At 36.9% G+C, this 27,460-nt stretch overlaps 2 protein-coding genes across 2 annotated transcripts in view; both read right to left on the bottom strand.

Annotated features, from left to right (window-relative positions):
- Nucleotides 1-27,460, bottom strand: part of LOC136267039 (uncharacterized) — a 64,061-nt gene that overhangs the window by 19,602 nt on the left and 16,999 nt on the right. The gene's annotated exons all lie outside the window — the stretch shown is intronic.
- Nucleotides 1-27,460, bottom strand: part of LOC136267657 (hemicentin-1-like) — a 45,259-nt gene that overhangs the window by 3,191 nt on the left and 14,608 nt on the right. The window contains exons 2-7 of the mRNA XM_066062806.1: nucleotides 24,179-24,445; nucleotides 15,474-15,740; nucleotides 2,942-3,208; nucleotides 1,430-1,696; nucleotides 1,115-1,381; nucleotides 797-1,057 (exon numbers count right to left, since the gene is read on the bottom strand). Coding sequence (XP_065918878.1) covers nucleotides 797-1,057; nucleotides 1,115-1,381; nucleotides 1,430-1,696; nucleotides 2,942-3,208; nucleotides 15,474-15,740; nucleotides 24,179-24,445 — 1,596 coding nt within the window. The remainder of the gene's footprint in view (nucleotides 1-796; nucleotides 1,058-1,114; nucleotides 1,382-1,429; nucleotides 1,697-2,941; nucleotides 3,209-15,473; nucleotides 15,741-24,178; nucleotides 24,446-27,460) is intronic.

Genomic DNA, 27,460 nt, shown 5'->3' with positions numbered 1-27,460 from the left:
TATTGCATCTATTTTACATAATGAATTCTTCAATTTGGTAAATAATTAGCTACTATTTAGTAAACCGTAAATCGTATTCTTCTTAGTATATCGTGATGCTCGGTTTAGTAAATCGTAATCGTCGATTTAGTAAATCGTAATCGTCGATTTAGTAAATCATAATCGTCGATTTAGTAAATCGTAATCGTCGATTTAGTAAATCGTAATCATCGATTTAGTAAATCATAATCGTCGATTTAGTAAATCGTTGTGTAGATTTAGTATATAGTGATAAATCAGTGTATAATTTCATAAATCATAGATTTTTATTGAACAAAAATTTATGCCTAATTTTGGCACAAATGGCACCCCATATGTGTTAACAAAGAAGAAGGCCATTCCAACTAAGAAATGAAGATGGTGAAAGCTGTTTTTACCACATCGTAAATAAACACCCATAACTCACCTATTCTTTGCTGTGCAAACACGAAACAAATATTTTCTTACTCTCCATAAACAGGTGAATCCAGTGGTGTATAGGTTTTATTAATTTGAGCTTAATTTTAGTGTTTACAAATGCAACTAAAGCGTACGTAACATTTCATACATCTGTCCATCAGTCTTTAATTCCTGTTTACTAGGTTAGGGGCTGCAGCACAAGTTGCTGTCAGACTGTAGCTTTGTTACTGTGATGTCATAAACATATGTTATGACACCTAGGTATGTAAACTCATGCAAACTCTGTAAATATCTTCTAAACAGGAATATCTTATTTGTACATTGTGATCAACAGTATACACAATTATGCTTTCCTCACCATGTACTCTCACTGTAGCTCTGTTAGACTCCACACTAATTCCCTCCTTGTTAGCCATACAATAATACATTCCCTCATCAGGTGGAGTAGTTCTAGTAATAGTGAGTGTGTTACTGTTCCGTCCTCTTGATCTGGAGGGAACACTACCACCATAACGATATCGATTCCATGAGTATGTCACTTCATCGACAGATGCTGAACAAGTTAATGTGGCATCTTGTAATGCTATAACAGTAGTATTTGATGGGTGAGTGGTGATTTCTGTATGGAACATATGGTACACATATTAACTATAGTGAAATGAAACTAGTCACTTACTCAAAACATCAACAGTAGCAACAACTGATCTTGTCCCACCAGCTTCATTGGACACTGCACACCTGTACTGTTGTGACTCTTGTAAGTTACTCACAACAAGTTCCCTGTTATTACGATTACTAATATCACTCCATTGTCCTCCACTAAAATTCCTAGTCTGCCATTGATATGTAATTGATCCTCTACCAGTTCCCTCACAATTCAGAGTAACACTCATACTAACAGTTGTCAACTGACTGGTGGGGTGAGTTGTGATAGTGGGAGGACCTGTGGACACTTGTGTCATCATGTCTTACTTGTTAAGACAATACTCACCATACACATTCACAGTAGCACTATTAGATACAACTGATCCAGCCTCATTGCTAACTCTACACCTGTACATGTACTCTCCAATATTCAGTGTTGTATCAGTAACGTATAATGGACTGTTAGCATTGTTAATAGTGGTCCAACTACTACTAGATCTTCTCTCCCAGGAATACATCAGTGTTTCACTCCCAGTAGCACTACATATTAGAGTGGTAGTAGTCCTTTGTGGTATAGTGACATCTCTTGGGTGTGTAGTGATCGATGGAGGACCTAGATAAATACATACGTACATACATAGGTGAAGCTTTATAAATGATTGTTGAGTAGGGATATAGATGTGACAATTATGATGGTATAATTTTAGGGAATCAGGCACTATGCTGGCATTTAAAGCACGGTATGAAAATATCCAATTTTGCACAATCCCATTAATAATCAAGATACTTTAATAGAGCAGTCAATAATTCTAGTAGAACAGTCACATTAATTGTACTACTCTAATAAAGATAATGGAGCTTTAATAGCAACCAACTAGAAGAATACAAGATAGTTAATCAATAATGGTCTAATACAGCAATCAACTACCAAAGGTGGTGAAATTTAATGGGAATTTCTTATGAGCATAATACAGGTAATATTTTGAGCACTGCTCCAGGGGTGGATACAGGTGAGGAGTGGTTACCAGGACAGTAAGTATATGAGGTAGGGGGTCTGGGGGCGTAGATCCTCATGTTTTATATGTTTCAGAGCTAGTTCTATGCGCAAATATCTAAATCACAGTAATAAATTATGCTTTGCTGAGTGGTTTACATTAAACATGAGTTGTAGGGATCAGTCACTAGTGAGTAGATTAGTTCAGTTATGAGCATAAAAGTAAATTGCCATATAGAACACTGGTCAAGTTTATTAAATTCTAACTTCAGCTGGCTGTGAGTGCTCTCCTGGCTTCCTGAAATTGGTTTGGAACACCATATGTCTGCCATGTCTGTGTGTCTGTTCACACACCCACATGAACAAACAAGCTGTAAGCTATAGAAAATAAACTACTGTTCAATGGATGAAGGTACCGTATGCAATGACTGACAGTGTTACATGCAATGGCAGAGTATTTGACTCTTCTATTAGAGTATCTTGATCTTGTCAATTATCCAATTAACTGTGTTCAGGTTTTATTATATTGCTGAGTCTTGTTAAAATAACAACAAAACTTCTTAATCAGCTACAGTAACTGAGTCATATGTCATATGCTTTGGACCATTTGTTCAGCGGAAATTTCATCACGGTCAGATATCTCAAATAACAGAGCCATATACATTGGTTGAGCCATCTCTGAGATTATATCATCAAAACTTGTTTTATTTATTGTAGTATTATTCATATTTAGACACTCAGAAAAATTAAAACAATCATGCATCTGTAGTTAAGGGTAAATGGAACATAAACCATATTGCAGCATGTTACATACTAGATTAAATACATAACAGGGTATTGGTGACACATTAATGTATTACTCACCATACACATTCACAGTAGCACTATTAGACACAACTGATCCAGCCTCATTTCTTACTACACACCTATATCTATATTGTCCAACTGCCATGTTTCTATTAGTAGTGTATGATGGATTTTTAGCATTGTTAATAGTGGTCCAACTACTACCAGATCTTCTCTCCCAGGAATACATCAGTGTACCACTCCCAGTAGCACTACATGTTAGAGTGGTAGTAGTTCCTCGTGGTATAGTGACATCTCTTGGATATGTAGTGATTGATGGAGGACCTAGATAAAAATGTACATATATACATGAAGTAAAGCTTTATAAATGATTGTTGAGTAGGGATATAGATGTGGCAATTATGTTGGCATAATTTTAGGAATGAATGGTAATCAGGCATTATGTTGGCATTTACAGCATGGTATGAAAATATAAAATTTGAACTATTTCCATTAATAATAAAGATACTTTAATAGAGTAGTCAATAATTCTAATAGAACAGTCACATAATAGTAGTACTCCAATATAGATAGAATAGTGGAGCTATAATAGCAATCAACGAGAAGATTAGAAGATACACTGTAAATTGATGCTGCGGTCACTTAGTATGATGATCATACTTCAAAGTGTGATCCTCACACTAAGGAGTCACTCCATCAGTATGAACTTCACACTTCTGAATTTACAGTGTAGTTAAAACTGAAACATCAATAATGGTCTAATACACCAATCAACTGACATTATCGACTAAAGGTGGTGGTATTAAATGGGCATTTCTCATGAGCATATACAAGTAATTTTCTTTGAGCATTGCTGGATCTAGGTGGTGGGGTGGGAGGGGGGGGGGGGTTCCAGGGTAATAAGTATATGAAGCAGGGAGTCTGGGGGAATAGCCCCTCATATTTAATTTTATATTTTCAGCTCTATGCACAAATATTTAAATCACAGTAATAAATTATGCTTTCTGAGTGGTTGGCATTAAACATGAGTTGTAGGGATCAGTCACTAGTGAGTAGATTAGTTCAGTTATGAGCATAAAAATAAAGTTTCATATAGAATGCTGGTCAAGTTCATTTCATTTTTAAAATTTTAAAATTAGGTGCATGCTCACAACCAAGCTGTAAGTGTGCACTTAGTTTCCTGAAATTGGTTTGAAACCATATGTTCGCCATATCTGAGTGTCTGTCCACACATTCATGTGAACAAACAAGCCATAATATATATACATAGAAAATTAGGCGATACGCATGCACATGTGCCTCATGTGTAATAAAAAATATGCATAGATTGTTTTAAAATAATGAGATTTATGTTATTCACATTCTAAACATCATTAGCTTGTCAAAACTCTGGTTAATTTATGATAAACAACACTGTAACCAACTGTTATCATGTGATTACTTCTTCATGGGGTACGCTCTGGCCAGCCACCCAGTCTCACAATTCTCTAAATAACTTCATTTCTGTGTACCATAAATCTTCCAGATCATCAAGATTTGGTAGAGGCAAAATGGAGGCGCTAATAAAATTATGGTGCATTTTGCATCCCACAAGTCAAAGGTATTGAAGGTTATAAATATACAAGTGTACCTAATCGAACTTAAAATTCCTAATTTCTCCTTACACTTGTTTGTTTACTTTTTAAAACAAGGCATGTGCCCACAACTGGCCGAAGGCCGGCTGTGGGCGCACGCCTGGTTTACTGAAATTGTTTTCGTAAATGTGTGTGTGTGTGTGTGTGTGTGTGTGTGTGTGTATGTATATGTGTGTGTGTGTGTGTGTGTGTGTGTGTGTGTGTGTGTGTGTGTGTGTGTGTGTGTGTGTGTGTGTGTGTGTGTGTGTGTGTACCTATCTACTTATGTTTGTCCGTACGTACCCACGTGAGCAAAATCGTTAAATGGAAAAGCAGCTTTTACATAACAAGCGCTTCCTTAGCAGCACATAGCAACGTAATTGAAGAATTATGAAAATTTCGTGACTTACGAAATACAAGAATTATAATTAATTATGTATTATTGCACAACCAAAAACCTATGTAATACATATAGTTGGTTAATAACTTAATTTCGGATGAGTTAGCTAGCTGCATGGTGCCTGGTTTTTAGAACAACATCAACTTGTTGTAACATTATTATGACTGGTGAACCCATGCATACCAAATCAAAAGAAAGGATGGCGCCAGAATTAATGTTTTCGTCTGAACACGCGCTACAGCTACCAAATACTACTTCGAAAGTGCAGTGGCCATTATGTTTCGCTCTCAGCTCTGTTACACAATGTTACAAATGAAAAAAAGTAGAAGTGCCTCTGCAAATCAATCCAGTTGCCATGAAAATACAATGTTTCGTGTGCTCCATCTATCAATTACTGCCACAAAAGAGTGCAGAAACCATTACTCTTTGCTTTCAGCTATGTTCACAGCAAGGAGAACCCTAAACTACAGCAAAGCCTGCCCATAACCACAGAATATGGGGAACTCCACTTCTCACTGAAGAAATGGGCAAGGTGTTTATAAGTGATGGTATCTGCCTTTCCCATACCTACAGATGTGGAAAATACAAGTGGACTAATACAAGTTACATTGTAGCTAGCTGTGCCACAACAAAAACTAGTATTTTAAAAATCTGTTAATTCAAAATTGAAGTAGGGATCTATCTATGCAATAAAAAGTTGTGAAACAAGAGATGAATGATGCTTCAGTAATGCGTATCAGGGGATCACGTTCTAGATCCAAACGTACCTGTGTGCCTCCAGCTGTCAACCTTGCTGTTGCTAAGGGGCACCTGTCTCCTTTAGAACAATAATGTAGAATGCTAATTTTATATTGCACTTGCTTCTTTCTCTTATAAAAAATAGTTATGTCTACCAGAACAATGTAACTTGTAACTGTTCTATCATACATAACTGTTGTATTAGAGTGACTGTTGTAATAGAGTATATCTTGAGTCAGCCAAGGGGTGTGCAGCTAGCTAAGGAGTGAGATGATCTTGTTTATTGTTAAATAAATCCACACAAAAACAGCCAAGCTGCATTATTAAAATTTTTTAGCATTAACATCATTGCAGCCATTTCTTGGCCGCCACCTTTGATTTCACAACTTTTTTCACCCAGGCTTTTTAAGGCCGCACCATTTTTTCACAGCTTGGCTGTTTTTGTGTGGATTTCACTCATTTTTGTACTTTATAAGGCCCCAAAACCAGCCTATGGCTGCCTTTGAGGTTTGTTTTTACTCACATTTCTTCTTTTCTATGTAGATACAATGATGATTATTGAAGACAGATTTATAAATGTATTTCATTGCATTATTTAATTCAATATTTGATAATTATTATTGCAATACTCTAATAGAGTGCACATTTTTTTTGAGGACTTCTAATAGAACATACACAGAATGTTCTAGAACAATCTAGTGCTTCTATTGGTAGACCTATGAAATTACAAACGTTTGATTATAAGCAGATTTCAACTAGAAATTTCATTTATAAAGCAGAAATTAAGTAAGGTGATCAGTCAAGGTAGCAGTGGTTCAGTGGTTAAGGATGCAGGTGTTAGGTATGGAGGTCCCTGGTTCGAACTCTGGTAAGTTTTTTTTTCTACATTTTTTGCACACCTTTTTTACCCCGTGGTGACTGCTCTATTAGAGTATCTCGATCCCGCGATTTTACACTTGATTAGTTTTTGCTTTATAACTTTGTCGTTGTAACTCTATTGCTATTCAAACTATCAAAAGGCACTGCTACGGTGATCAGCCTATCTACACACCAATTTTCAAGTTATTTCTATACTTGGTTTACCCTGTAGCCGTGACAGAAGTTTGATCTTTTTTTACGTGAATAAATGTCCATAACTCCTTGAATATTACTCAGATTTACAACAAACTTGGTACTTGAATCCATCATTACACGCTCTTCATTTGTGCCAAAGATCGAGGCAATCGAGTTACACGTTTGTATTTTATAGCAATTTTTGCAAAGTGTGCGAAAATAAATCGAAGCCCCCGTAGCCCCCCGGAAGGCATAAGAAGAAAAAAACGAAGAAATTAAAGCGAACATTTTGGACGTCCATATCTCGCAAATGGCTGTTGCGAATTTAATCAAATTTGCTGTGTGGTGTACCCTACCTGGGGGACAGCTATAATGCAAAAATAGTGTGCTTTGGAGAAAGGGCCATGGAGCTATGCATGCGTGAAAAAGCTGTTTTCTTTCTTCCTGTAAATATACTCACGGTGTGGTCGCTGGCTTTCTTGGCCGCACGACACACTACCGTGTGTCTTGATAGCTAGATTGTTAAGAGGTGGGGACTCTGTACTCTTTCAATATTAGTCCACCTAGATCTTTATTTGATGGGCATGGTCGCAAACCTATCGCGAATCAGATCCCAATCGTGAAGTTGCAGATATCTAGCAAGTGTACCTCTTATAGTAGCGCTGGGACTGAAGCGCTTCTGAAATCCAGCTCTGAAATAATTCTGTGGTGTCTAAATAATTATGCTGCTGAAAGAAAGCGTTTGTACAGAAAATTAACACCTCGATATGGTTTCGTTGGATGAAGAAGACAAAGCGTCTGATTGAAGATAAAAGAAAAGACAAAGTACAGGGGGCCTATTCTCGTCGGAACCCCAAAAGGCACATCCCACTGGTGAGTTTGTTATTGTGGTGAAAAATGGTGACTGTGCACTGCTTCATTTGGCCTCTAGCCTTGTGACTGTGGTCAGTAAGGCAGTCAGTGAGACTAAAATTCGATTTTTAAAAATTCTATATCTTGCCCCCTGTAAGTGTTTTGTTATATTTAATGCTGTATTATGTATTATGTAGACTAGTACTATTCTGTAAAGGTGATTAGCATCACCTAAAATGTCTCTAGGATGATTTGTGAAGGCAGAATTTTGGGCGGCACACAAAAAAATTTTGAGGGGATCCCTACTTAAATGGTACTACTGTACCATTTGATAGTTATTGCAGTGATCATACTGTTCTGTTCGTAGCACTTTGCTTTGTTCTGTAGCTTTCTGTGTTTTTTTATGCATGATCACAAACATGTTGTCTCATTAGCCTTGTAAGGCTTCACATAATTTTGTTGCTTGACTAGAAACACTGTAGCTACATTATGTTATGACAATTGTGATAAGTGTAATAAGGCATCTAAGTGCACAATGACGTGAACATGGTTTTGCATTACAGTTAGTTGTCTGAAAGCAAAATAATTGATAGAGTAGCTTTTGACTGGTTTTATGCTAGCTGCCATGAGCTAGATATGGGTTATACTAACAAGTCATTTGATAGTTTGGATATTGAATCTACTATTCACAAGGCACTGGATAGTGCCATTGATCAGTTCATCCAAGACATAACAAGCTAATTTCAACAAATTTTAATATTTTCCACATATCATGATCATAAATTATAGACAATCCCAATACTTTAAATTCACCTGTAGAAATAAGTGCATACAACCTCACTAATTTGAAAACAATCTATGTGTTTTTATACAAGTTTTAGGAAAATTAGGAATTTTAAGTTCAATTAGGGATCATAGAAAATAAAGTAGGGAAACAAGGGAGGTCGCCTACACCTGCAGATATACTAGTGAACATTTAATCCCTAATTCAGTCTATACCCAAGACAAAGACTGAATTATGGATTTAAAATTCACTAGTATCTCTATTAGAGTATTTTCAATGTAGGTGACTGCTCTATTAGAGTGTTTCGGTCATTTTATTGAAAGGATCCAACCAATTGCAAAATTTAACCTGTCCAACCTGTATATTGCATGATGACCTTTATCAAACAAATTTCAAAGGTTGCTCCCGTCTACCCAAACCGATGTATTCCTTAGGCTCCATCCCTTTTCTTTTGATAGCTAGGACATTATGTGTGAGCAAACTAAGTTATGGTCAGACACAGAGGCTATTTGGATGGCAAATGTCCAGTGACCGACTGTTATATTTGTCCCTATAGATATAATAATAAGAAAAGCATCATAAATAATAATGTTGTTGAGTAGGGATATAGATGTGGCAATTATGTTGGCATAATTTAAGGAATGAATGGGAATCAGGCATTATACTGGTATTTAAAGCATGGTATGAAAATATGCAATTAGTACATTCCATAATAGAGCAGTCAATAATTCTAATGGAACAATCATATTAATTACACTACTCTAATAAAGATTGAATAGTGGAGCTATAATAGCAAACAGCTAGAAGACTAGAAGATAGTTAAAAGTGAAACATCAGTAATGGTCTACAATCAACTGACCAAAGTCAGTGAGAATTTCTCATAAGCATACAGGTGATTCTTTGAGCAGGGATGGATGCAGAGTTTTGTGGAAGGGGGGTCAACATGCAGGGTAGTAATTGTATGAAGCAAGGGATCTTGGGGTGCAGCCCCTCATATTTCATATGATTTCAGGGCTGAAATTTTTATTTCTATACACAAATATGCTCTCTGTGTGGTCTGCATTAAACATGCGTTGTAGGGATCAGTCATCAGTGAGTGGATTAGTTCAGTAGTGCTGGGCAATAATATATTTTTATATTTATTTATGTTGTGATATGATAGCTAGTAATTATTATCGTGATAGAACTCACGTGACCTACCCAGTACTATGCAAGCTTGTAAAATGGTGTCTCTAGTTTTGCCAAGCCTTGCACTACACCCTCATTGAGAGTGTTAGTTATATCATTACATATTCTGGTAACATACTATACATCCAATCTAGTATCCTTTCTACCATTCTGAAAGGTGCTAGGTAAATACACAGATATGTTTACAATGGTAAATGTAATGCAGTGGCAGTAAGAACCGTAGTTCAAAGAGCCAATGCAATTACATTTGTAATAGATAAAAATGACAAAGGTATTGCAGATTCAACCTTAAGACTAAGTATTGTAACTTGTAAGCTATCAACTGTTATGGGCATACTTATATCGTGATATATATTCATATATATCACGAATAAATTTTGCCATAATATATGACATATATAAAATAATCTATATTATCCAGCACTATTCAGATGTGGGCCTAAAAGTGAGGTGTCATATAGAATGCTGGCCAAGTTCATTTCATTTTTATATTTTTAATCAAGTGTGTGTGTACACCTAGCTTCCTGAATACCATGTGTCTCATGTTCTGCTCCAGTGTCCACACACCCATGTGAGCAAACAAGCCATAAGATACGTATATAGAGAAAATAACTCATCATTCAATGAATGAAGGCTTTTAAGGCATGTCCACACGAATTCGAATTAGGAAATGGATGCAAAACGAATTCAGCTGGGCAATGCATATTGAATCCGAATTGAATGAGTCCACACGCATTATCACGTAATGCGCATTATTGAATTTACTAGTGTGATAAACGGGTAATTAAACGGTTGAGAAAACACTCATTTGCGCCAACCAAGAGAACAGTGAGTTTACGGATAGACTGAAAGGAATAGCTCATACTTATAGTAATGCTATACTTTTGTTTATAACGTACCGGAAGGATTTCTACGAATAGAGTACGAAAAACTGCTGATGGTGGGTGATGGGTATGGGACCGTTGTTCTTTCAAACTCTAAGGGCTAGATACAATGATGAAACACTGCTTCGATACGTCTTTGTGCTTTTATCACACTGAGCGCTTCTGTATTTCTATCCTGTGTTGTTTACAAAGGTCACGCGCAAACGTGTCAAGCCCTCATGTGCTGCATTATTATGACGTAGCAAATCCTGATTTGCAGCCAATTCGTATTCAAACCACCTGTGGAGGTGGATTCGTGTAATCCACTTTCAATTCAAATCACCCTAATGCACATTCTGTGTGGACGCGAATAATTCGAATCAATGCGGATTCAATTCGCATTATTTTTGTCGTGTGGACATGCCTTTAACATACTTTATTCAATGACTGACAGTGTTACATGCAATGGCAGAGTGTTTGACACTTCTATTAGAGTACCTTGATCTTGTATACAAAAATTATCCATTTAACCATGTTCAGGTTATACTATATTATATTGTTGAGCCTTGTTAAAGTAATGACAAAACTTCTCATACATACAGTATGATATACAAAGACACATGGTAATTTCATTACAAAGTAAAGGTAAGTCAGTGTGTGTATAAGACAAAAAATTAAGTATTCACACTGGATAATGTGATTTCATGCATGTGTAACTGTCTGGACCATTTGTTTAGCATGGTCAGACATCTCAAATAACAGTACTACTATATACATTGGTTGAACCATCTCTGAGATTATATCATAATTTGCTTTTTTTGCTGTAAAAATAATTTTCGTATTCAAAACTTGTATGAAAATGCTTACATGAAAATTTTTACACAAGATCAAACTACTCTAATAGAGCAGTCATTCATGTAAATGATATGAAAATAATTAACACGAAAAATTTTATCACAGCTTTTTTTTTGCATGAAAACAAAGCGAATTATGGTATCATCAAAACTTGTTTTATTTCTAACAGTTTTAGTCATAACTTTTCACTCAGAAGACAATTATGCATCCCTAATCAAGATACATGGTAGTGCGTCACGTGGCCCAAGAAGCTGGCATGCAATACCATAAGTATATTGACAGGAAGAAAGAAAACATAATTCCATGCATATGTAGTTCTGTGATATCTTATCTGATTGAAACCAAATTTCTGCAGAAGTGCCCGCATGGTAGGGAGTTCACATACAAATTCTGAAGAAAATCGCCCCAGCCATCTCCAAGATACGAGTAGCCAAAGTTTTGAGGTTTTTCTTTGTTTTTTCTTTTGCATGGAAGGAACAAGTGACAGTTTTATTTAGCCATAAAACAAACGAATTAAGTGCACAAAAACAATAACAGTTACTACATAAGTGATGGTAGTCTGTTCTCTATCTGGATGAGATCGACTGGTGCTGTATATGTTTCTAAAGAGTGATCAAATCTTCCCTTAGATCTACACCCCCTTAAACATATTATTGCTGATCTTTCAAGTGAAAAAGACAAGCAACATCGTATCCATCCCATTACAGCTGCATAATTTGAGTCCCACTTATCAGATAGCAAGGAGGCAAGGTGCTTGTAAAAAACTGTTGCTTCATTAACCATACCCCCTGTGGGCTGAGAAAATTAAAGGAGCAAAGGAACTCTGTTCAACTTCACATATGCAAGCTTCATTATGATTACTTCTTACACAATTCATGATTTCTGTAAATGGTCCTTGTATTGGTGGCATGATTACTTGGTGCATGTGGGTTATAAACTTTTATATCAATGTAGGTCTTCTCACAATGACCTAACCAAAATCCATTAGCTGAAATGCTAGGTGAGTACCATCTTCAGTGTTTGAAGAAGCTAGGATGAACTGCTCAAATGTGACTGGTTGTAACTGCAACCTCAAGACAGATCTCAGTCTGTAGTTACTTACACATATGGTATGAAGGTGGTTTAGCTGAAGAAATGATGACAATTTTGTACTGCAAATGCATGTGACATGCATACCGTTGGGGCTACAGAAACAAACAAAAAAACATTTTCGAACTCTCCATAAGCAGGTGAATGAGATGATTAATCGATTTGAATCTTCGTTCTGTGTCTGATGAAAACTTGCTTTTGTAGCATGCATAATTTAATTTTTTTTTAATTTTATTTTTCTCAAAATGTATGTTTGTGCAAACAAGTCTGGTTTTCACCGAGATGGTCACAATTATGTATTTGATTTATTACTGTAACTATTGCATAAATTTTTGTAACTTACTATGGGCTGGTCCCCTGGACATATCAGTAGCCCTGTCTATCCAGTATAATAAATTAAAACAATACTTGTTCTATTAAGTTAAGTTGCCATGGTGCTGCAGCCTGCAGATGCAATAGGTGATTGAGACGACTGCACATGTGATGACTGCTCTATTAGAGTGTCTTGATCTTTTATGAAATTTTGTTTGTATGGACTTTATCCACAATGATGTCACGAGCAACAAGATGGCCACGTTATTTGGGGTACTAATGTACAGGCGCCTATGGAGAAATTGTTTTGATCCATCATATTTCACTCGTGAAGCAAGATAACGAGGAGTAACCAACAGGTATGGGTATAAAGTAACAAAAACTATTGCAAACAAGTGTTATCTTGAAAATTTTCCAGCATGCAATACAAATCATTTGTTGTACTGTCTTGTAACCGTACCTGTTGCTTAGAGCTTGATATCTTCTTCCCTGGCTGAAATATGATCGATCAAAAGAATTTCTCCATAGGCGTCTGTACATTAGTACCCCAAAATAATGCGGCCATCTTGTACTCATGATGTCATTGTGGATAAAGTCCATTTAATGGGGAAACATGCTCCATGTGTCCCTCTTTGGATTGTCCTCTGTGCTTTAAAGCATAATAGCCTCACTCCTATCATTGAGCCTTGTTAAAGTAATAACTTCTTAAGCACCTCATACATATACTGAAACATACAGTATACACCTGCAATATACAAAATAAAACACATGGTAATTTAATTAGTTGCAAATTGGCCTGAGTCAAATATGCTCAAAATTTTGCCCAAAATTCTTTCAGGAATTTCCTAAAATTTCCACCTTTTATGCTCTTTCAGGGTTCCCATTATCCTTGCATTATGCTCCTAGGTTAGCAGCATTTCTAACTACAGTAGGACCTCGATTATCCAAACTTCGATTATCCAAACAGTAGCAATGACTGTTCTATTAGTGTATTTTGTCACAGGTGTAGTTCTATTAGAGTAGTTCAACAGAGCTCTGTACATAAATCAATGGGCTTCATTTATCTGAACAAATTCACTTATGTGAACACTTTTGTGATCAGCTGGCACACAGGTGTTCAGATAATGGAAGTCCTACTGTATTATCTTGGAACATTTTAATCAGTGAATTCTCTATTAGGACATTTCACTACAAAATGACTGTTCTATTGGAGAGTATCAATCCTAGGAGCTATGTACAATGAAGTTGAGTGCTCTGATGCAGTTTGAAGTTTCCACTGACTGCTCTATTAGGGAGTATTGATCTATTTTCATGGAATTAAGCCCCATAGTTTGAAATATTCACTTAACATGCTAGCATTATGCTGGCATAGCACTCCAGCCTATTATGCCATTTATTATGCTGGCATATTTGACGCAGGCCTAGTTGCAAAGTAAGTGTATGCGCAAACAAACAAGTTTTCACACTGGATATTGTGATTTGATGTATATGTAACTGAGTCATACACTCTGGGCCACTTGTTCAGTGGAAATTTCATCATAGTCAGATATCTCAATTATCAGTATTATTGGTTGAGCCATCTCTGAGATAATATCATCAAAATTTGTTTTACTTCTTGCAGTGCCTAAAATAACTTATTTAACACTGCACACTTTCTCAAGTAACTGACTCCTACAGTATAGGTATGTATCAGGTACTATCTTTCTGGTGAGGTGCACATTTAGGGCATAACCTTTTTTTCAATGCCTGGGTCTAACTACATTGTACTACTATGGAGAGGAAAACAGTAGTGCTGTACACCAGTGTGCAAATAACTGGTTATTAACCGGTGTTGTCTAGGTCAGCCAATAATGGCTGGGGATAAACAGTGGACCCAGGGACCAAGTCCTTCACCATTTCCATTGTGCATCACATGTGCAATTGATCACGTGATGCAATACTTGATTCATCCATGATTCAGCATTAATGCGATGTGACCTCAATGGTACAGAGCCGTGCCTGTGTGCAAGTAGCTACCGGAAAGATCCAGGGCTGTAAGATTAGGTGTGATTTTAATTTTAAAAAATCTGCTTCTGAGAGGGCATTTGTCTGAACCATCCAACCCTCCCCCCTGCCTATGCCCTTGTATACAGTAGCTGTAAGCTGAAGACCAAAAAAGGGGACTAGCTATCTGATGAAAATAGCTGCCCTCCACCAACTATATCTCCTTCTTTATAACTATGTAGTTTGCTACACTGTTTCTCTGAATACTGTGACTGCTCTATTAGAGTATCTCAAATTGTTGATGCCTGGGGCCTAGGCCTAGGTGACCTGGGTTCTGGCTATGCCTCTGAATATGACCCACCCTTGTATTATAATTTATAGCAAGTATTTATATATATGGTTATTAAACAGTTCTTTGTATTGGACGGTTACTGTGATGCGATTCGGCAATTCAGCCAATGGTCCTGGAGAATTTGTCCATCAATGAGTTAATCACCTCATGCATACAGAAAGACAAAAGTAAAGGTAAGTCAGTGTGTGTGTAAGACAACAAGTGTTCACAATGGATGTTGTGATTTCATGCATATGTAACTTTCTGGATCAATGTTCAGTGGAGATTTCATCATGGTCATTAACAGAGCTATATACATTGGTTGAGCCATCTCTGAGATAATATCATCAAAACTTGTTTTATTTCCTGTAGTTTTATGTGTTATAATTTTTCATAATTAAAATTACTACATTCATGCATCCTTAATTTAATTTACTGAAGAGTAATTACAGGATGTAGGTCGCATTGCAGCATATTACATAACTTAATGGGGTTTTGGTGACACATTAACACTAATGCATTACTCACCATACACATTCACAGTTGCACTATTAGACCTCACTGGCCCAGCCTCATTTCTTACTACACACCTATATGTGTACTGTCCAACTGCCATGTTACTATTAGTAGTGTATGACGGACTGTTAGCATTGTTAATAGTGGTCCAACTACTACCAGATCTTCTCTCCCAGGAATACATCAGTGTTCCACCCCCAGTAGCACTACATGTTAGAGTGGTAGTACTATGTACTGGTATAGTGACATCTCTTGGGCGTGTAGTGATTGATGGAGGACCTGAAAAGTACAATAATCAACTGTTACCTGAGTCATTCAGTAATCAATTGTTCCCTGGGAACTAGCAAAATTCTATAAATCAAAGTAACACATTTATCATTTCTAAAATCAGCTTTTTAGTGAGATAGTAACGATACAATACAGTAGTACTGTATATTAGGGATTATGGAGGTTTGGACTTACTCAAAAATTTTAATATTGACCAGGAATCAACCTCATGGTGCCTTGATAGTATTGGTTATATGTATAATCAAGCCCAAAAGTGTCTTTCAGAGCTACTTGCGATAAGTTGTTACAGAATTTAAAAAAAATTTACAGCATAATTTCTACTGCTTGCCTGACACCTTCTGACAAGTTTGTAACTCCTATTGCTATGGGCTTGATGTTTTGCTGTTAGATGTCGCTTCAGTCCAACCGGTAATTTCTGACACTAATACCGCAGAATGTACAATGCATGCATCATGTGAAAAGACTTATCATTAGAACTCAAGTTGTTAGAGTTGGGCATTTGTGCCTAAGGTTTCTGGGGTTAATCAGTTTCCACCAGCAGGCTTTTCTTTGATGTGCAATAGGCATTACAAGAAATTTGTTCTATTAGGATTTTTTTTAAAAAATGTAAGAAGCCTGCCATTTTTGATAGTGGGTTGCCACCACCATAGTATAGACAGTGCACCATATATCGAGGTGAGGGTGGACGTGGAAGATTGGAGGTGGGAAAAACTCCCACACATGCAATTGGGAACAATAAAATAGCAGTGTTTAAATGTTACCTCAAATGTATTTGTTACACTACTTAGTGTAATGAAATATATGGTGGATCTGTCCGCCCATGCACGATGCATGTCTCAGTGAACTGGGTCTGTCATTATTGCATAGACAATAGCCCTGGAGTGCTATATGTGTATGCATCCAGTCACTTTCATATGATTGAACCAGGTTCGGATGTGACCTGCTTTAAAGAATATCTCGGTCCTGGCCTGCTGCAGCCTCAATTTGTTTTGTGGTCTATGCCCACTTATCAGGATCAAAATGCTGCCTGTACAGTCTCACCCGTTTATCAATGCTGCATTTAAGTTTGGCGGTTTAGTGACGAATCGCCAATTTGCCAAATTTAGTTCACTGCCAAATTTAATTGATATACGGTACAATGCCGCATACTTTTGTAAAACATGGCCTTAGCTAGCTATCCAGCAAAGCAGAAGACACACCCTTTCCATTTTATATGCCATACTTGCTTACAAATTGATATTTTACCATACATTTCTGGTAAAATGCTTGAAAACGAGTGCAGGCCAGGGGTTAATTAACCACGAACGTGCTTTGTACTAGCTTCTAGGTTTTAGTGGAAATTTTGATGCAGCTAGAGGCAGCATATTTTATTATTTATAGGGAAAATATTCAATAACCGGGATTATTCCATCACATAGTTGCCCGCCATTATCTCTAATAAAGTCAACAATAGCAAGCTTGTGTAACAAGCCGCTATAGCGTAGAGCAATTTAACAGCTATTAGCTAACTGATGTGACGTAGCTCAACTGATGTGACGTAGCTCAAGACCATATATCTGATCGTGTTACTGTACATAGCTTACTGCCGGCATACATAGACCACAACCGCTAGCTCGTTACTCACCAGCTATTACTGTGACAAGTATGGAACACCACCAACAAGCTAAACTGATCCGTGCCATCTTTCTTCTTGCTCTCGGCCTGCATCTCAGGTGCAGGAGAATAAATTAGGCCCAATAAGGTTAGTAGGCAATGCGCATGTGCACACGACGTTAATCGCAAACAGCGGCACCATTTAAGGTAATGATAGCCTTACTAATGACTTGATATTTATTTTTATTCATTAACCACAAAGCGTAAGGTGAGTACAGAAGGCAAAAGCCATAGGCCTATCACTTATAAAAAACACAATTACAAAGATATAACAAAGAGCACAACAAAGGAAGGCTTTCAGCTATGGCTTGATCTTTGGATTTAAGGGGTTTTCTTTAACACCATGCCAAATCATTTTCTTTCCATATGAACTACATTTTCCCTTTGCTATAACTAGTATAAGTAGGGTCACCATGCACTGGTGAACAGATTTTCACACAAACAAACAAGTGCTATTTAGCTAATTTATTATTGAACTGCTTAGGTAGTAGCATGTCAAAATTTAATACGTTGATATGGAATGCCATAGCAGCTCAATAATAGATTAGCTATCACTTAAAGGTCAGTCTGTGTGAAAATCGCTAGCGACAAAAAGTGAAAGCATGTACCTTCTTACTTTGAGTGTAAGCCCTATCATAAGACAAGGTTAGTACAGAAGGATAAACATATACAGTATAGGAGTACAAACTGAACAAAAAGACAAAAGGAAATAGCAAACATCATATCATAGACAGCTAGTGTATTCACTAATGTGGCTACTTAGCTATGGTGAGTGAGTGTGGGAAAGCGAGTAGGCTGAGGGTTTTAGCGGTCTGACCACACACAAAGCTTCCTGATGGGATACTGGGGTAGCCAAATGCTTGATAAATTTACTTGGCTGGCTCCCTGGCCATGTGATAAACAGATGAACAAATTTATTTAGCTTTAACTAATGTTTCAGGTTACTGTTCTATAAACTATTGGCCTATAGCAATTCCTCTAACTAGCTGAATAGCTTCAAACATTTATACTAAAGCTGTTAAATTTTAGTCTAGGCATAGCTATAGCTATGTGTTGCAGTTTATCTTTACCTTTTAGGTCAGTTTTGAATCCAAGTACGTAGCTATATAGGAGAGACTATAATTCAGACTACTCTGTTCTTCTCTTCATCATTCTCATCTTGTCCATCTTACTTGCCTTCCCTACTACCCTAGGCTGGGTGCCATGCAGTAGATATGGCTGAGAAAGAAGGACACTCCAGTACTGCCTATATTAAGATACAGATTTTAAAAGACTTGCAACTAACGTATCTACCAATGTGGATGTCAGTGACATGACAAACTGCTGGCAGAACTAATGCACTTACACAGAATTTATTAATACTGTACAAAGTCAAAAGATTGAGTATACACAAGAATGCACACTTGCAATCCATATCTGCAACTGGGGTGAGTATTTCAGTTTTGACATGCTACCAGTTAGGGATCATGGTAATCAGGTAATGTATGACAGCAGTAAGTATGTACCCAGCTTTTGGGTAATACTCATAGCTTTTCTACAGATCAACTTGCATTTCTCCTATAATTTTACTCAGTGCATTAATTACTGGCAAACCCTTCTCCAACATGTTATCAGACATGGGGATAGAGTACACAATGAACAAGGGCAGTAAAATGAAATTTGACTAGCTTTCCATTCTTAAGAAAAAAATGACAGCTCTTGATACATCACAGGAATGCGAATCAAGTTGATCAGACTTGATACCATGCATGGTGTATCAAATTATGCATGTAGATTGAAGAAAAGTGCAATATGATGAACAGTGTGTTCAAGATCGTGTCTAAATTGAGTCCATTGTTACTGCCCTTCACACCCTACAGTCAGCCATGGCTGTTTCTGATAAATTCATTACATAACTTCAGTTTAGTTTATATTATGTACCAGGAGAAGAGAATGAAAATATCATTATCCATGAACATGTTGCTTGACATTTTTCAGTAAGGATGCTATGAAAAATGAACAAATTTAGTGCAGTTATTGACTTGAGTCCACTTGTGCATGAATCTCTCAGAGATGTTGGAAGACATCACCTAGTGGACATGTTGATGCCGCAATCATCGTAATAATTACGTCATACATGATATAAACTGTGGTGATGCAATACAATAGTCCAATGCTTGTATTGTGATATACTAATCAAAAACTATGCTATTCATACTACAACAAGTCCCCAATATACGTACTACATGAACATGGATGCAGAGAATTCAAGGCATGCTTTGTGATTACCACTATAATTTATAGCAACATAAGCTGATGGTAAAAATAATAGACAGCTATATACCTGACTGACCTTGCAAGAAATGTGGATGTAGAGTTATCTACTCTGTTGGATCACTAACTTGACAACCCAGATCAGTACAGCTTTTGACTGATACTTTTTGATCACTGACCAGTTTTATCATTGAACACGTAATTATCAGGCCAGCTAGCCAACTTGCTAGCACCTTTTACAGAGTACTCCAGCCCAAAACTTCCTCCAGATAACATCTCGGAGTGTGCAGTTTCAAAAATTTCCTGGGGTGCATTCCCCCCAAACCCCCTAGATTGAGTCTTACCACTTTCACTTTTACTCTGATGCCCTGATATAAGAGCACTCTGTTTCATAAACTTCTGAATTAGCTAGATAAATTTCCCTCTCCTACATCATTCTTCTCTCAATCATCTTCTACAGGCTGTAGATATGTTAGGAGAGCAACCAGGGTTCATCGAATAAGGGAAATAGTATAAACCAGCAGTTGTCATGCATTCATCAGCTCCCAGCCATGTTCTTTAGATGGAACTTAGATATGTTAAAGAGTTTGCATAAAACAAAAACTGATTCAGACAGTCTGCATCTACAGGTGTAATACTACTGCTCCTCTTTATATCAGTGTTGGCACTAGTGATTTAAACCCCTGAGACAAAAATAACATCACTGGTCTCTGCATAGTGTGAGACATTTATAGACCAGTGGTATGTTTTTTCCTTGGTCCAAGCATTTTTGTGCTACTGTTTCCAGTACTGATGTACTGACAGAATTGGTATAGGAAGCATTTGCATATGTTTTGCTGTAATCTAGATGAAGATATTTGAATGACTTTCTATTAGCTAGCTGCTTTCCATTTTCAGCACAATTCTCAACTTTAGAGCTATACTTTTGTTGTCTGCATAGATCACATTTCATGCATGTGTGGTACCTTCCTCAAAGTCAAGATAATCTCTAACTATCATAATTCACTTTATTTTCATACAAAAAAAACTTCATGATAAAAATTTTCGTGTAAATATATTTTGGTATAATTTACATGAATGACTGCTCTATTAGAGTAGTTCATTCGTATGCAAAAATTTTAGTGTTAAGAAATTTTCATACAAGTTTTGTATATGAAAATAAGAAAAAGCAAAATTTATATGGTATATAAAAGGTTGTTGTAATAATTGTAACACTGCAGTTGTTGGTGTATTCTCATTTATTATAATTATGCTACTGAATGGTAACTACATACTTTCAAATTTAGCATCATACTGTCATAGCACCAAACTTGCATAGTTAAAAAGTTACCTTATGATGTGCTGTTGGCCGTTTCAAACTCTCCCCTCTGGCAAAAAATGCCAACACTTTTGGGAGAGACCTGGCCCTGGGCGCTTATTTTTTTCAAGGACTCAACCAAAAAATGTTAGCCAGAGGATGGTCATAGAATGGGGCTTTTGACTCTGAGGCTCTGAATTTATCTCATGCATAGAGATCTAAGCTATCATCTTGTGCTCTATAATAATAATAATTAATTATACAACCAAGTACTAAGAATAATGTCAGACCTTCAGTGCTGGTCACTGTAAAGTGCTAATAATAAATAAATAATAATAATACGAAATTCGGTTAAAATTACGTCATTAATAATGAATGAATAAATAAATAATAAGTAATGTTTGAGAAAACTACAAGGCCTAGAGACATGAACTAAGCTGGGATAGATTCGCCTGTGAATGAAGGCACAACCATATAATAAGTACGCCTGTTCGTGCTGATGACTTTATCATACGTGTAATTCTATATAACGCCCGACACCACACCCTTGTTTAATTACAGATTGCTTGAAGGAGAAGATTAGTAAATGTCCACGGAGAGGCCAGACACCACTTTACTGGTAAACAACAACATTACAAGTATGTTTAAATGTTTGTAACTGTGTATTTTGTGTGCAGGATATGCGCTCCAGGCGTCATGCAGTGAACTGACAACCAGCTGATGACCAGTTGGGATACCAGCTGATGCGTGCGCTCATAAACAACCAGCTGGAACAACAAGGTAATGAGTAATGTAATACTTGTACCAGTGGTAGTTGTATTATACATCTTCATCCTTCATCTGGCTTGCTAGCGGCTGGAATTATTTTCATTATACTGACCGCCACCTTCATCTGGCTTGCTGGCGGCTGGAATTATTTTCCACTCGGCTTAACTACTAGTCTACTGCGAGTCTGTAATAGCTAAACAAGAAGCCGATGCAGTGCTGCATATACAACAATGTGTAACTATCTTCTGTATGTTGTGCATGGCTGTATGCATAATATTATAGACTGTGATCACTGTGCCAATGCCACACCACTGATATACAGGTACATCACCAGTGGCCTCTAGTTACAACAGAGTCTGTTGTGCCATATTGGCTTGATTGGGATCAATTGCTAATTGTGCCTTCACCACATCCCTTATTCTGCATAGCCTCACTTCGCTGCTGAGTCATCTTCAGAGACACGTCACACCTACAATATATAGTTACTTTCAATATAGCGAACTTAACTTGGTTTTTTGTGTAGGTTGTGTTTTAGTATTGTGGTTTTCTGATGCCAGTTAAACTCCCTTGCCTGTGTACGTATGCATATGTATCATTTCCACAGGTACACGCACACTGCTCTGAGTGTTTCCTATGGCACTGTTTATACTTGCCCAATGGGTAGGTTGCAACGTTGGTGTATGTACTTGGTTGTATGTGATGCGGTCCTAGTAATAATAATTATAATAATAATATGTGACCTGGTCTGCAAAAAGGGGTGTTATAGCCTTTCCAAATTGTCAAGTTTGACTAATCATAACTCCACATGTTTTCAACCTATCACCTTCATATTACACCAAGCCATAGTGCTATATCAGGGGTATAAGGGGACAAATTTCAGGTTGATACCACATTCACAAGTCAAGTTACAGATTGTCAAGTACATGCAATTGAAAAGGCTATAAGACCCCTTTTCGCAGACCATTGACTTAATTTGTACTAGCAACCGTGGGTCATATGGTGCATGCAGTAGCAGCATGTGCACAGCAGCAGGCAGGCAGGCAGGCGGGCGGGCGGGCGGGCAGGCAGGCAGTCAGGCAGGCCGGCAGGCAGGCAGGCAGGCAGGCAGGCAGACAGGCAGACACTATGGCAGGCAGGCAAATTTTTTTCTAAACTCTATATCTGGTTGCCTGTTTTGTTTTTAATGCTTAATTTTGATGTTAGATGGACTAATTTAATTCCATAAAGGTGATTTTCGTCATGTAAAATGTTTCTAGGATGATTTTTAAAGGCGGAATTTTAGGTGGCACATCATTTTTGGGGAATCCCTACTTAAACAGTACTACCATACTGTTTGATAACCCATCATTCAGCTTTCTACATACTGTTCACAATAAATGACAGTGTTACGTACAATGATGGAGTTTTCGGCTCTTCTATTAGAATATCTTGATCTTGTATGCAGTACGTGTTATTTTTCTGAGAGTGACAACAAAACTTTTTAATCATCTCATACATACAGTATGATATGTGACCCCCTAAGCAAAGACCCGACTTGTTTGAATCTTTCTCAAAATGCATTTTACAACCTCTTTGATACTAAAGCCTTATCTAGTGAGTACTTTTGCGATAGACAACAAGAAGAGCAATTCAATTGAGTTTTACGATGCCTATTCAGAAAATATATTACAGGTCCTCATTTAATCAACCATAACTCATGAGTGCAATAGGCTATGGAGTTGGAACTTCAACCATTTTGTTCATCATGAACTGGGGCATTTATCAAGGTACAAGTTTTGGCCAGCCATGCCATAAAGTAAGAAAGTTGTTCAAGCTTAAAAGTAGCAATCATAAACTTAGTTTCTACCACAATGTAAATAAACGCATGTAACTTATGTTTGCTTCATCGTACAAATATTCTTACTCTCTGTGAAAATGCGCCTCCAGTCATGTATTAGTGTTTTGATTCTCACTGAACAATTAAAACATTCATTTTTTTGCAGCATGCATTCTTTTACCCTTAATGGCACTTATCTCTCAAAACCAGAATTATGCAATCAAGTCGGGTTTTTGCTCAGTGGATAACATATACAAAGACACGTGGTAATTTTGTTGCTAAGTAAATTAAGGTAAGTCAGTATATGTAAAACGCATTCACACTGGATATTGTGATTTCATGCATATGTAACTGTCTGGACCATTTATTCAGTAGAAATTTCATCATGGTCAGACATATCAAATAACAGAGCTATATCTACACTGGTTGAGTCATCTCTGAGATAGTATTATCAAAACTTGTTTTATTTCTTGTAATTTTACTTATTATCTTTCATTTTTAGACACTCAGACAATTACTATTGTACATTCATGCATCCTTAATTAAGAGTAAAAAGAACATAAGTTGCGTTGTGGCATATCACAAACCAGATATTAAATACATAATGGGGTTTTGGTAACATAACACTAATGCATTACTCACCATACACATTCACAGTAGCATTATTAGACACAACTGATCCATCCTCATTGCTCACTACACACCTATATGTGTACTGTCCAACTGCCATGTTACTATTAGTAGTGTATGATGGACTGTTAGCATTGTTAATAGTGGTCCAACTACTACCAGATCTTCTCTCCCAGGAATACACCAGTGTACCGCCCCCAGTAGCTTCACAGATTAGAGTAGTAGTAGTCCCCAATGGAATCATGACATCTATTGGGGGTTTAGTGATTGATGGAGGACCTGAAAAGTACAATGATCAACTGTTACATGAGTCATTAAAATCTGAGAGTTAGTAAAACACGGAATACGGAATAATGGAATTGCGGAATAACGAAATAAGCAAAACTTATCTTTTGTAGATTGTACAAATAGTTACATGCTCTATAGTAATTATACTTTATTTACCTTGTAACAGCTCTACATGGTGCACCATGGTGATGGATAAAACAGCAGCTGGCGAGCATAAAATTGGATGAGCACACAACCAATCACCCTAGAACAATCTACATTCGCTAAAGTTACTTACCTACACTTTTGATTCAAGTTTTGAAATCCATTTAAAGATGCACAACCACTGGACTTCCCTACTGAACTCTAGTGTGACTCTAATAAATTTGGTCATATGTACATGAAGGGTAGCTAGTTTAACCTAAGAATAGAACTAGGTCTTGATGTTTTGTAGCTATATCAACTAAGGAGTATATAGATAAGTTTAGCGAAGGTAGATTGTTCTAGGGTGATTGATTGTGTGCTCGCATCATTTAATGCTCGCCCAGCTGCTGTTTATCCATCGCCATGGCATGCCATGCAGAGCCGTTGCAAGGTGTAAATGAAGTATGTTTGCAATAGAACATGTAATTATTTGTACAATCTGCAAAAGATAAGTTTTGCTTATTTTGTTGTTCCGCAATTCCGTTATTCTGTATTCCATGTTATACTAACTCCCTTAAAATCCGTGTATGAGAACTACTAAAAATAAGTTTGTAAGTTGTATAACACTTCTCAAAATCAGGCTTTAGACTTTTTATTGATCACTACTGAGATAGTAATCATACAGTACAGCAGCACAGTAGTACTGTATATTAGGGATTATGAAGGTTTGGACTTTATCACAAAAAACATTGACCAGGTATCAGCCTCACAATACCTACATGGTGCCTTGATAGGTAAAATCAAACCCAAAAGTGTCCTTCAAAGCTGCTTCCAATAAGCCACTACAGAATATTTAAAAATTATTTATAGCACAATTTTCTACTGCCTGCCTGTCTTCAGACAAGTTAGTAACTCGATAAAAGCTAATGTTATGGGCTTGGCGTTTTGTTGTTAGATGTCACTTCATCCCAACTAGTGCTTTTTGGCACTAATACTATAGTATGTACAATGCATGCATCATGTGAACAGACTATCATTGGACCTACAAGTTTTTGTAATGATGATGCGTTTGTGCCTTAGGGGGTTAATCAGTTTCCACCAGCAGGCTTTTCTTTGACATGCACATGGTTAATTCTCTTTACTATCCTAATCATTTGATCAGTGATATGTATAAGGGTTTCTTGTTCATGATCTGGACATCAAGTTCCACCAATGTCAGTTGATTTTGTGGTCATAGAGCACAAAGTAACCACTGTATGAGCCTTTCTGGAAGTGCAATTTTAGTGTTCTTTTTGTGTAAAAAATTACTAGAGATGTGAAGGTGAAATATGCCATTAAGACCAGTACTAAGAGATTCATAGTCATTCTGTGAATTCATTGTAAGTTTAGTGTAAGTTTAGTATGCAGATGCTCATAACTGCGAGTCATGCACTTACAATAAAATCAGGTAGCTAGCTAGAAATTGCTCTGTTGCATAATTAGTCATAGCCAATGAGATTACACGTTTATAACCTAATTAACATACATAATACTAAGTATAGCTACTAAATAGCTAGTCTATGTATATACACACATTTAGTAGCTATATGATCCAAAGATGTGAAAACTTGCTTACAATCCTGTAAACCTGTGTCACAACCTGGTTCAGCTTTACAATCTCTGAAATGTTATCTACCTACCAGAACATTTCTGTTACACTAATGCTAGGCATACTTGATTAATATGTTATTGTACTTTCACCCTACTGCCTCAAAATATCAATATTACTGTTATTAATCACATGTACATGTATATATATATATAATATGTGACCGGATTTGCGAAAAGGTACCTTTTCCACACGTTTGACATACCAGCAAACAAAATGATGTAACACTTGACTCCTTCTACAGACTAACTTGCTCTTAGTATCCAAATGTAGCCAGATACTGTAGCCACATTCATTGAAAAGTTCTAGCTATTGTATGTCATGATCAAAAAGTTATGAAGCTGTAAAGTTCACAAAATGGGTCAAATTTTGTGTGTGAAAAAGGTACCTTTTCGCAAATCCGGTCACATATTATATTTGATTCTGAAGAATGTTGGCTGTCATTTTATAGCACAGGAAACATCTCTTGAAGCCTAACACTCCCAAATGTAAACATTAGCTTTTAGAAGGCTTTAGCAATTCTTTATAGCAACAGATACTGTTGCAGAGGAGTTTGTTCCAGTTCCAGTACAGTACTGTTACTGGGGCTAAAGATAATCAACAAAGCTGCTGAATTGACTTATTATCATTACACTGAGATATGCAGAAGGTAGGGTAGCTATTTGCATAACCATGATAAATACCTTTTGAAATCTTTCATTAAACATTTGGCTAACTACAATTTTATAATCTTTGCTGAAATTGAACAGCAAAATATACAAATTTTTACAGGATTTTTAGCAGTTTTATGGTTATCATTCATAACCTCCAGTACCCCCAGTAAGGCTAAATAGGGGAAACTATAGGACAAAAAAATATCCCCCAGATGGAATAATTTTCTTTCACAAGTTGTACCTACTGGAAGCAGCAGTATTCCATCAGGGGGGATTTTAGTGGGGCATATACATCAAAATCCGACTTGATCCCCACCGTGCCTGTAGTGGGGGAGTAGGTACTTAACTGATACATGCTTGGATACACGTAGGTGCATTAAACCATAGAATCTATGATTAAACTCTTGATATCAGGCATGCACTAGTCCACTGAGCAGGATACATAGCTAGGTCGAATTTCAACAATAGTGAGCTTGTGTAGAACTGCCCTGAAAGCAACTCAGTAGCTATTTACTGACCATACATCATGTAGCTACTGACTGCTGCCGTCATACATACACCACATAGCTATAACCACTAGTC

Source organism: Dysidea avara, chromosome 9 (genome assembly GCF_963678975.1).
Source record: "Dysidea avara chromosome 9, odDysAvar1.4, whole genome shotgun sequence".
Taxonomy (NCBI): Eukaryota; Metazoa; Porifera; class Demospongiae; order Dictyoceratida; family Dysideidae; genus Dysidea; species Dysidea avara.
This window is presented reverse-complemented; position numbering and strand designations above follow the sequence as displayed.